Source organism: Arctopsyche grandis, chromosome 5 (genome assembly GCF_051622035.1).
Source record: "Arctopsyche grandis isolate Sample6627 chromosome 5, ASM5162203v2, whole genome shotgun sequence".
Taxonomy (NCBI): Eukaryota; Metazoa; Arthropoda; class Insecta; order Trichoptera; family Hydropsychidae; genus Arctopsyche; species Arctopsyche grandis.
This window is the reverse complement of record NC_135359.1, coordinates 2,115,112-2,127,112: the sequence shown is the minus strand read 5'-3', so window position 1 is coordinate 2,127,112 and position 12,001 is coordinate 2,115,112. Positions and strand designations below refer to the sequence as shown.

Genomic DNA, 12,001 nt, shown 5'->3' with positions numbered 1-12,001 from the left:
CTTTTACGCGTACAAAGAAGAGCAAATTTGCTATCCGTCGATCGTCACCAGGCCCAGATCTAGGGGGTGGCAAACCGTTCCGCGACAAATCACTCACGGACTTTACACTCAACGGTTTATAGTTTTTGATCGATGCAAATGACACATGTATCAAATCATATAGAGTTCAAATTAACGTGTGAATTATAATTGATTTTTAAATGCTTTTTATTATTACGAAATTATGTTCACAATACATCTCATATCTATTTTAATAGCTACTGATCTACTGATCATTTTCTATTTAACAATTTAAGTTAATTTGCTTAGTGATCATAGTATTATATTATTCTAATGTTAATCTACAGCATAATAGGAAAAAGAGCTCAAAAACTTATTTACAATCCTTATAAATGCTCATAATACATTTAATACATAATATTGATTAAAGACTCTCTAAAGTCAATGACTTAAAGCAGATTGTGTTTAGGTAATCTGTGTGTTATACCTGAAGGGTATAGACATTTTGTTGTAATCACCGAGACTCTTCAGAAGTGTGTTAGTATGGTTATTAGTGATTCTGGCATAGAATCTACTGGTAAGTTTGTTAGTAATGTCTGTAACAAACGGAATATTATATATGGCATGCAGTTTTTTCAAGTTAGTATATATGGGTGTATTATAAATTATTTTTAGGGATTTATTTTGTATTACTTGGAGCTTGTAAAGGTTAGTATTCGAGGCGTTATTCCATACAGGTGAAGCATAGGCTAATAATGGTAATATGAGCGCGCGATATAATTTTATTTTATTTAGCGTTGATAAAGAACTATGGCGATTAAATATTGGATATATTGAGGATATACCCCGCATCGCCTTGCATTTCGCTGCCTCAATGTGAGGTGCCCATCTCATTCTTTTATCAAACGTTACTCCTAAATATTTTATTACTGACTGCCATTTAATTAGTCTTTTCCATCCATTCCAAACGAAGCACTCGCCCAAAAATCAGCATAGGTTAATAATGGTAATATGAGCGCGCGATATAATTTTATATAAATTATGATCACTGCAATCGTTTGTAAAAGTCAGATCAATTATTTTGATAAATTTACGGATTTTCAAAAGCTTTTATTTAGTTTATAGTACCGGTAGTACCAAAAACTTGTTTTCGGTCAAATACCGACACCACCGGTATCGGTACTTTCGGTATTGTAATCCCTAGTGACGACAACAGAGTGTATTATCCATATTCGGTTTAAACCCATATATTGAGTGCAAAGTCCGTGAATGATTTGTCGTGACACCGTGGCAAATTGGGCATTTGACCAGGGGTGGCAGATTTGAGGGACGGCAAAAATTGACATTGAAATTAATGTAAACAAAAACTTATAAAACCCAAACGTGTCGTGTCGCACATTTTCAACGCGACCCTTCAATATATATTTTTGCCACCCCTTTTTTATTATCATTCTAAAACATGGCGTCCCATACTACTCGGTGTGTTTTTGCCCTTAACAGACAAGTCCAGCTGGACAGAGAAAGTAGGAAAGTAGGATTAAAAATTAGACCAAATTAATGTTCAATAGTTATTGTATGCCCGATAGCATTTCGTTAAATGATGAAATAGTAATTATTTATATTTAGGTCAAATAATAGACATGTTCGATAGTAAAGTAGAAAAAATGTATGAAATTAGGCTGGAGTGCATTTGGACGAATGAATGCGGTTTCTAAAAAAACGATCCGATAAGAGATAAAAGATGACCACTGACACGAAAGCCATGTGAAACGTAAAGGAGGTATGTAATTAAAAATGCCACTTTTCTAAAGCGAATATAACGGGGCAGCTTTCTTTGACTCGAATTCTACAGATGTTTTCTTTATTACTAAAGCCCGGATAACCAAGGTGCCGTTCATTGTTCAAATGTTGTAAATGCATTGTTAAAGGTTTGCCGAACTTTTGCGGTTTGTTTACAAAGCATTTACAACAATTGAACAATGAGCCGCACCTTGGCTATCCGTACTCTATTTATTACTTATTTTGTGTTAAATAATAATATATTTCCGAAGGGAAAGTTAAGGAGACTCTAAAAAATTCTTTTAAAAATTTTCAACCACACGATTGACGCCAAAAAATTCATCTAGTGCGGTGGTCGGCAAATCGTAGCTCGCGAGCGCATTTGGCTCTTTGATCCCTTGCAGTGCCGGCCTTACACCCAATGGCGTCCTCGGGCAATTATTTTAAAACACCCTTAGAAAAAATATTTCGCCTTTGGCGCTCAGATCTAAAATTTTGTACGGCTTTTGGCGCTCTAATTTTAAATTTTAAAGTGCCTTTGGTGCATCATGCGGCGCCCTAACTTATTTGGCACCCTCGGGCGTTGCCCGACCTAGCCCCCCCCCCTAAAACCGGCACTGGTCCCTTGAATGTGGCTTTGGCACAAATGACCACGTGATCCTGACTCTGTTGAAAAATTTAGGTTCCCTTTTCGGTTCTACATATTCATGCGAACAATCTCTTCCGAGCATGAACCTTATCCAGAGTAAATTGAAAATCGTCTTATTTTATGAGAACCTGGAATCATGCCTAAAATTAAAAACACCATACAAACCTGTCACCCAAACTTTCCAAGGAGTTGCAAAGCCATTGTTCACATTAAGTGTTTGTCAGTCATTGTTATGATTTAGTTTTATGGTTCCCATAGTTACAATTAAATTTTTGTTAGTAAATTTGTTATTAAGTCAAATGATATCAAATCAGTGTACCTATCGTTTAATTTGGTTCGGTGATTATCCGCAAAAAGTGATCTCGCGGACGTCATTAATATCTCGATCGCGGAACATCTATCACCCAAAAACTCCATTAATCAAAAGCTACACACGTGAAATCTTGTACTAACGAGAACTCGAGTGCCAGATATTCCGGATTCGCGATTTTTGTGACAATGATTTTCGTGCGTGCGATCGCAATTTGCGCAATAATCCATTTACCGTTTAATATAGATTTAAAAGTTTAATTAAAGTTTATTAAATTAATAAACAGTGTATAGTTTAAGTTTAAGAAATTTGGATTCAAAAGAAATTATTGTCCTGTTGATATTTGGCTTCGTTGACGAATGAGTTTGCCGACCACTGGTCTATTGTACTATACAGTTTAATTCTAGTTTCTAGTCAAAACAAAATTTCCAGGGCACATAAAAAAAAAAATTGGGTCTACATCACGGCATTGAAAGGTTGAAAGATCGAAAGATTTTAAGTCGAAAGATCAAAAAGAATGTCTATATTTATAATATACTAGTTGTTTTACCCGGCTTCGCTCAGTATTTGTAATATAAACAGCGTAAACATGGCGAATCTAATAGTAAATATGCATTTGTTTTTTTATTAAATTTATTTAAATCGAAAAAAATCGAACCGTCGTCATAGAAAGTTTGTTTTGTTTTAGAAGTTCCCAACTAAAAATACTTGATATATGCATATATGCATACAGAGTCTCCTTCGAAAATATATGGGTCTACCTCACGGGACCGAAAGTGAAAAGGTCGAAAAAGCGAAAATCGAAAGATAAAAAAAAGGGTGCATGGTAAACGGTACTATGTATGTACATATATAATATATATCAGTGGTATGTGGTGAAATTATCTCTCTTTTTGTTGTACAGCCTTGCTTAATGTGCGCGGGCAGGATACGGGAGGAAAAGCCTGTTCCTCTTGTATCCTGCTCGCGCAAATTAAGTGAGGCTGTACGACAGGGGGAGAGAGAGTTTTCCCGCTCGCCACTTTTTATATGTATTCATGGTAAACGAACATTTTCGATTTTTCGACCTTTCGATGCGGTGAAAATTATATAATTTTTTTCAGTTTAACTGTAATTAATGTTCAGTATGTCGATAAAACAAGTCTCTGGATGTTCTTTTAATTATATTTGACGGTATTCAGTAATTGAAACTTTGGTAATTTGAACGGATTTATTAATAAAAAAATGAGGAAGATGGTCGCACTTTAGTTGGTTTAGTTCGGCATGCGGTCAACGGCGGGAAGCAGCGGCCTGTTTTACCGACCGTGGAGTGTCAAACTGTCAGCTGCGGCTGCGGCTTATCATTGGTCGGTCGGTCGTGGTCAATCGTCAAGGTCAAGAGCGGATCAGCGATGGTGGAGCGGCAGCGGGCGGGCGCGTCTCTGCAGGCGGCCGGCGAAGGTTCCCATCATGATCATCATCACCGCTCGCGCTCCTCCAGGCTTCTGCAGAGTCCCGTCATCTCCAGCACCAGCACCAACATTTCCTTTCCCACAGGCGCTCGGATTCCGTTCCCGCTCTTGCCTCTGAACCCGAACCCGAACCCGAATCCGCACCCCAACTTTTCCCGCTCGATGCTTCCACCGCACTCACTGCTCCGTACGTCCCCCCACACTATCACCTATCATTCTATCTGCACCATACCACACTTCTCATCCACCATTTCATTCATTTCACAACGTCATCAGCACATACCATTTGAGCACATGATCATATTTTGTATCGGTTCAACAATTCGAGTGGACGATATCAAATTGACTAAAATTGCGTATGACGTCATTTTAAAAATTCATTATTGCATCGTCACTGACTCAAATATACACAGTACATAATAATATGTTGTGAATATATAAATTGTTTAGACTTTGGTACGTTCTACATTATAAGACATTAATAAGCAACTTTTGCTCGGAAGATACTAACCGCTACATATACATATGTACAGTTCATTATTGAGCAATTAAATTAAGGTGACCATTCGTACTGATTTTACCAGGACAGTACTGGTTTTTATTTAGGTATCTGTCCTGGTGAGCCGTGAGATAAAATCAGTACACTTTTTTATCTAATACATGGATAAATATACAAATTCTTAGGCGAAAATTATGTCCGCTACAAAAATATTGGCAAATTATTCAAATGTTGTTTCCATTTATCAGAAGGATTTTTTACTTTGATGACCAATATCTATAGTCCAGTGATAAAACGAAATTGAATATTGAAACTTTAAAATGTTTGCTAACCAGTCTTGTGTAGAATTTTATAAGAGCATTCGAGAAAATGAATTAATTTTTTCATAAATGTACAACCGTGATTCTGTAATCTTCGTTTTAACCCTTTGCCCGCGGCTATAAATATAGCGAACAAGCCCTGTAAGCAGCGGCACCTTTTTCGCGAATTTGGCAATCGAGTTTTCGACCTTAAATACAGATTTTAATATTTACTCAAGTAACCAGATATGTTAATTAACATATAAAGTATTATTTTAAACAACAAAATACATAATATATCTCGTAGTTTTGGCTTAATTGTCAAATAATCATTCTTCATACAATTGAGACGTATTGTTGCCATTGTTCAACAGACGTGACGTCACATAAACGAGGTTTCAGTATGGTTTCACACAAAACTAATTTAGACTGGTATATATTCATTTTAAGCAAATTGAATAGATGGCATTAAACTCTCAGTAGTATATTCAACCAATTTTGAACCTTAAAACAGTTGAAATAGGCGCATATAAGACTCAAAATCCCGTGCAAAGTTCAGAAATTCTATGGAAGACAGCTGCGTTACAGACTTGTCGCGCAAAGCTTCCATAGAAGATGGCTGCGGGCAAACAGTTAAACAATCTAAGTATTTAGAAATATGTTTTTGGAAAAGAATGCCCTAGTTTTGAATTAGGGAAAAAATGGTCACCTTACAATTAAATTATCATACAAATTCATATTTAAAGCTTTGAGAAAAGTTCTCGTTTAAATATTTCAACCTTGAAAAATACTCGCATATGTACGTTTAAAAGTTAGAGAATAAAACTGAGGCCAACAAACAAACACACTATTTCATATATATGTACATGTAATTTTGATATAATTGAATTTATAATACTTTCATATAATTTACAGGACAGAGACTCATGGGAGGAGTTCCCGCCAAAACTGAATTATCCACATTCAAAGCGTTATCTGCAGTAGCTGTGATATTTTTATGTTCCATTCTAGCATTAGCTTTTTTGTACAGCAAATTTCCAGATTTATCAGAGTGAGTATGCTATCGAAGCGCACAATTTACATCCAATACGTAAATTTATAATAATTTTATATGCACACATTTTCAGCGATGAAAGACAACACATAAAAATTCCTCTAGATATTGAAGAAGCCAAACAGTTAGGTTTGGTATTAGACAGATACAAGGAAAAGTACTTGTACGAAGTGATGTCGGGAGTGTTCCTCGTATACATATTGTAATCCCTTTCATTCTACATACGTATGTTATATTATTTTATATTAAATTATAACTTTGTTAATTTTAATTTTTAGCCTGCAATCATTTGCGATACCGGGATCGATGTTTTTGAGCATACTGTCCGGTTTTCTATTTCCATTTGTGGCGGCACTTACGCTCGTATGTACTTGCTCGGCGATCGGAGCTTCGTTATGCTTTTTGCTTTCTCATTTACTGGGTAAAAAGCTCGTGAAGAAGTATTGTCCGCAAAGGGCCGCCAAATGGGCAGTAGCGATCGAAAAAAACAAGGGAAATTTACTATACTACATGATTTTCCTTCGAGTGACTCCGTTCCTGCCGAATTGGTTCATCAATCTTACGGCTCCTATTATAGGTGTACCGTTGGTGCCTTTCGCTCTCGGCACTTTCATCGGTTTGTATATATTGTGATTCAATTAGTTTGTATATTATGATCAATTAGAGATTGATTTTAATTCATCTTTCAATAGGTGTTGCTCCACCGTCGTTCGTAGCGATTCAAGCTGGTCAAACGCTGCACACTTTAACTTCTTCGAGTGACGCTTGGTCGTGGACTTCCGTCGTTGTCTTGTCGCTGTGTGCTGGACTTTCTTTAATACCCGTAGTCATGAAGAATAAATTAAAAGCCAAATTCGAATAGATATTCGATGATATTTTAAAGTAATCGAGGCATAAAATTGTAGTTTAGTATTATTATTTGTTTATTTTTATAATTTTTAATTCCCCAGAGGCTTATCTATTATATATAGATATTTACGATAGGATTTCCATCGTTCGTCCTCGCTTACGGTAGCTAAATAGAATGATGGAAATCTCTTTTATGTTCGTTTATTTGGTTCAGGTGCGTATCTAGAAGTTCCAGTTCAGCTTTTGTTGCATTTTTTTCCATTTTGTTTTAAGATTATCTTTAAATTATGTATTATTTATGGTTGTGGCTATTTGCAGGTACTATATCTGCGACGGGCGCAAAGCCTTCTGCGCATGCGCGTGAACTGTCACTGTCAGCGTGTTTAATGTTAAAATTTTGTTTTAAATCTCTTAAAATTTAGTTTGAACTCGTAAGGTGACGTAGAGTAAAAAATATAATCCAAATTAGTTAATATTATTAATTGTTAGAAAATTATTATCATATACAACGTATAATACCTACATATAAGTACAAGCCGCGAACTAGCTAAATGATATAAATCTATTATAATAACGTGCGAAATTTATTTATAATAATGTATAATGAAAGATTGATTAAACAAGTCTAGCATACATTAAATGTAAGAAATTATAATCGGATTATAAGTTCACGCGCATGCGCAGAAGGTTCTGCGCCTGTCGCAGATATAGTACCTGCAAATAGCCAATAATTCGCAGATATAGTACCTGCAAATAGCCACAACCATTATTTATCCGTAAATAAAGGCAGTTGCAATTCCGTTATTCAAGATACGCCCCTGACTTGGTTTATTTATTTATTTTTTGTATTTTTAAACAAAATTCAGTGTAAATAACACCATGTATCATGTGTACTTTTTTCTTCTATGTATTATTTAGTCTGAAGAAATTTTAGATGCGAATTGTTGATATTATAGAAATAAAAACACTTTCAAGTTGGAACCAAATAATAAAACATTCACAATAAAAATACTGTATAGTTAATTAATACTATATATTTTAGGGAGATTTTTAATTTAAATATTATGACGAAAGTATTATTATTATTGTTGAAAAAAAAATCGAGGCATGCAAATATTCATTTTTAGAATATATTTCTAAAATATCATTCCGATATGTGTTATTGATGTTATATAAGTACTCCAGATTGCAATAATAAAAATGAACAGTTTTATAATAACTAAAAATAATGTTAGTAGCAATACATTTGTTGCGTCACAAATCTTCTCGTTATTTAATATAAGAAAATTGTCGACCAGTTGTTGTATTTATTTAAAACAAAATTTGTATTTTATTACGAATAAATGCTCGTTTTTAAAAATTTCACTGTATACTTGAACCTTGGATTAACAATACGATCCTATGTACGATATCGCCGTCGAATTTCCATCGGTTGAGTGGCTGACGGGTCTCCAATACCACCAATTATACCACACTGATGAAAAGCAATCATTAATAACATGCCAAATCATAGATGAAACTCTAAGCTAGACTAAAATACGTACACATGTATGACTCGGACAATGTCACCGAGACGGCTTGGCAATTATTAAGGCACTCTTTAGCCGGCTGCAGCTCGACCAGTCTTTCACCGCTACTCTGTACGACGAAGACGTAATTGCATTCAGGTTCAGGTAATTGATATGACGGTGAGTTCGGATTGTCGATCATCAGGTATCGCTCGGTGCTCTGTCCTAAGCGAGGCACAATGGCGGGACGGGGAAACAAATTTCTGACTGCCAAAGCCGGATGCATCCTGTTTAGACGCCTATAATTCAATATTACACGCTGTAAAATCGAGTATAATATTATATTTCATAAATATGTTAAAAAATTTTGTACCATTTGTACGAATCTCTCTCGTTAATGTTATATTTCATAAAAAAATCATTGGCTACAATTGCATCTTTGTTGTTTACAATCAGTTTGGGTGCGTCGTTGTCGAATATTTTTTTATTGTCCGTGTACAGTTTTTGAAGAGCTTCAACTGTGATAACTTTTTGATCAGTCTACCGATAGTGAATATAAAATGAAATTTGTATAATAGAATTCAATATAATTAATGTCCTGTGATTATACCATAGATATAGAATACCATAGATACGCCCTTACGCTCTAAGCCGATCACCCTGTTGGACCATGCACACACAAAAAAAAGTACAGATCATGCACACTCTCTCTCAGTAGCTAGTGAGCTTCTAAGTAGGAAGGTCGATTGACATTTTTCGAAAATGCCAACGTGTTCAGTGAAATTGTGTTACAATTACTCAAGAAAATATAAAAAGGCCGATGGCATCACATATCATATGTAAGAATTAATATATAATGTCTTCAATTATAGTAGTATTTAACATTAATGAAATATGCACTGATGGAACAGCAGTCGACAACCTCTGCCACAGGTGTCACTAAATGCACGCGCATATCTTGTTGGCACTGAAGGAAATTCAGAAATCGACATTAAGTTTAAAACTACAAACAATGAACTGAATATTAAAGTATCAGCTTTAAAATTGATCCTTGTGGAAGTTACTAATGTTTAAATATTGTTATAGTTAATGATGGTTTTATTTTAGTAGCATACATTTGTAGTTTAATATAGTATGTATAGCTAAATATTTTTTTCTTAATATGGCTTTATTAGTTTGGTTTGATGGAAACATTAAAAAAATATTGGCCTGGATGACAGAGATGTCAGATTGCTACGAAATATTTATTGGAATCAGACTGCAGTAGTACGTGTCGATGATCAATTCACTGATGATATTCCTATAGAACGGGGCGTCAGGCAAGGATGCATCCTATCACCTACTCTTTTTAACACCTACACCGAATCCATCTTCCACGATGCTCTCCAAGAGGCGGAGGGCATCAAGGTGGGCGGCGAGACGATCACCAATATAAGATATGCTGATGACACGGCACTAGTCGCTGAAAATTTAGCAGACCTGCAAAGATCTCTAGACCGTGAACATCAAGAAAGCAATCGAAGAGGACTGCGCATAAATCTAAAGAAGACAAAATTTATGATAGTAGATAGAATGCAAACAGACACCGGGAATCTAACCTTGGATGGAGAGGTGATAGAAAGAGTAAAATGATTCAAATACCTGGCTAAATGAAGATATGGATCCAGATGAAGATCTAAGAATCCGCATCGAGATGGCTAGAACAGCATTTGTAAAAATGAAGGCGGCGCTTACAAACAAGCATCTCAATCTTCATACGCGGTTGAGATTCGCGAAGAGCTACGTCTGGACAGTATTACTACACGGATGTGAGACGTGGACTCTGAAAACCAAGATGATCAGCCGCATTGAGGCTTTTGAGATGTGGGTCTATAGGCGTATGCTGAAGATTCCGTGGACCAAAAAGATATCAAACGAAGCTGTCCTCGGCATGATGGAGAGAGGCAGGGAACATGTTTCAGTCATCAAGCGGAGAAAGATGGAGTACCTCGGACACATGATACGGGGTCCAAAATACGAATTTCTCCATTTGATAACCATGGGGAAAATAGAAGGAAAAAAATGGATTGGCAGGAAAAAGTTATCTTGGCCTCGAAACATGCGCATGTGGACCGATATGAGCGCCGAAGAGCTGTTCCGAGCCGCTGAAGACCGATGCGGATATATTCAAATAATCGACGAGGTGGTCGCCAACGTCCGGATGCGGACAAGGCATTAACAAGAAGAAGAAGTGGTTTACTGTCAAGCGGAGTGTCCAATAAAATAAAGTTATAAATAAAATAAAACTTCAATGCATGTACATATGTACCACTGCCGACCGCTGCGTTGCTTCCTTTTTTTTCACCACTTCCCCGCTAGTTGAACCCCCCGCACCCCTCAGTTAGTAGAGACAAGATCTCCAACGAAATTTGTATGTAATGGCATATCTAGGTTATTCTACATCTATGAATTATACCTTGTAAATGAAAGGCGCTGATGTTTCAGGTTGAAAGTGTTCGTCTATCCGTGCTATTTCAGAGATTTCTTTAACATCATTGCAAGGCCAACAATCCATATCGTTTACGCGAAAGAATGGATTTTGTATTAAACATGTTTCATCATACAATTCTGTAAAAAATTATGATCCATTACAGCATTATGACATTGATGTTGTATCTAGATGTGTGAAATACGAACCGGTTAGAGATGGAAATGTTGATATGATGGGAATAGATAAAATCCTTAACAATCTCAATCCAGGATATATAAATTCTTGTATTTTACATAAAAACAAACTTAAAGGTTTTCCATCTAATGATAAGTTGACGAAATACAAAGTGATGATAAATAAAAGTGCGATTATTAAAAATCGAGTGTGACTATATTTAGGTTTATTTTGAGGTTCTAATTCTGCTAAACTCTCTTCGAATATTCTTTTAAATTGTTCGTGGGTGATTCCAGCATCTGTTGCTCTTTCGATTAGATTTTGAAGAGATTCTGAGTATTCCTTTTCCGGATTTTCAGCAGTCATTTTGAATTGGTGTTTAAAAGTGTGTCGATTGTGAAAATAATAAATTGTAATGAGTAAGTCTTACATTCTAAAAGTAAAATTTGAGGTTATCTTACTAGCTACAAAACTGTCACTTTGACATTTGTTTGTGTTCTAAGCATTTCATTTATTGGCCATGTCTAATATAGACTAACGACCCCGTGATGAGGGAAAACACTAAAGTAAAGATAAATTACCAGCTTTGATTTTAAACCAAAAAATAAGAACCCTGTGAAATTATTGAAAATCTTTTATATATTCATTATGTATCAACATATATTTTTAAACCGTCCTTTAGAATGAAATGTTTTATAACCCTCTAACTGCTGACGTCTTTTCGGTTGAAAGCCCGCCACGCTGAAAATTTCACCAACATTTCCAACTAGAATTATTTAGAAATCTAATAGATAGTAGGTATAAAAAGTGTAGCTAATGCAAACAAACTCTAGATAAATACCACCGAGGATTTCAAGTTTTGTAAAGGTGTGTTTAAACTCTCTAATATATCTTACAACAATATAAAATAAATAAAAGAAGTTTATTAATGAATGTATTTTTCCAAAACTAGTTCCATC

General features: G+C 35.5%; 2 protein-coding genes across 9 annotated transcripts; one reads left to right on the top strand and one right to left on the bottom strand.

Moving 5' to 3' along the window:
- The first annotated feature begins 3,999 nt into the window (after positions 1-3,999).
- stas (Transmembrane protein stas) lies at positions 4,000-8,246 on the top strand. 7 transcript variants are annotated; one of them, XM_077430459.1, is made up of 6 exons: positions 4,000-4,178; positions 5,903-6,038; positions 6,115-6,243; positions 6,320-6,657; positions 6,734-7,194; positions 7,602-8,246. In XM_077430459.1, the coding sequence occupies exons 1-5, from the start codon at positions 4,130-4,132 to the stop codon at positions 6,901-6,903; spliced, it is 822 nt and encodes a 273-aa protein (XP_077286585.1). In that variant the 5' UTR covers positions 4,000-4,129; the 3' UTR covers positions 6,904-7,194; positions 7,602-8,246. The 7 variants fall into 7 exon arrangements, with proteins under 7 accessions (XP_077286585.1, XP_077286582.1, XP_077286580.1 ...); XM_077430456.1 differs by having other exon boundaries at positions 6,734-7,179; positions 7,648-8,245; XM_077430454.1 differs by having other exon boundaries at positions 6,734-7,179; positions 7,615-8,245.
- LOC143911543 (uncharacterized) lies at positions 7,907-11,558 on the bottom strand. Of its 2 annotated transcripts, none has more exons than XM_077430451.1 (5): positions 11,075-11,558; positions 10,854-11,005; positions 8,772-8,938; positions 8,435-8,697; positions 7,907-8,364 (listed from the first exon to the last, which is right to left on the bottom strand). In XM_077430451.1, the coding sequence occupies exons 1-5, from the start codon at positions 11,406-11,408 to the stop codon at positions 8,276-8,278; spliced, it is 1,005 nt and encodes a 334-aa protein (XP_077286577.1). In that variant the 5' UTR covers positions 11,409-11,558; the 3' UTR covers positions 7,907-8,275. The 2 variants fall into 2 exon arrangements, with proteins under 2 accessions (XP_077286577.1, XP_077286578.1); XM_077430452.1 differs by having other exon boundaries at positions 8,182-8,364; positions 8,435-8,685; positions 11,075-11,542.
- Between the last annotated feature and the right edge of the window lie 443 nt (positions 11,559-12,001).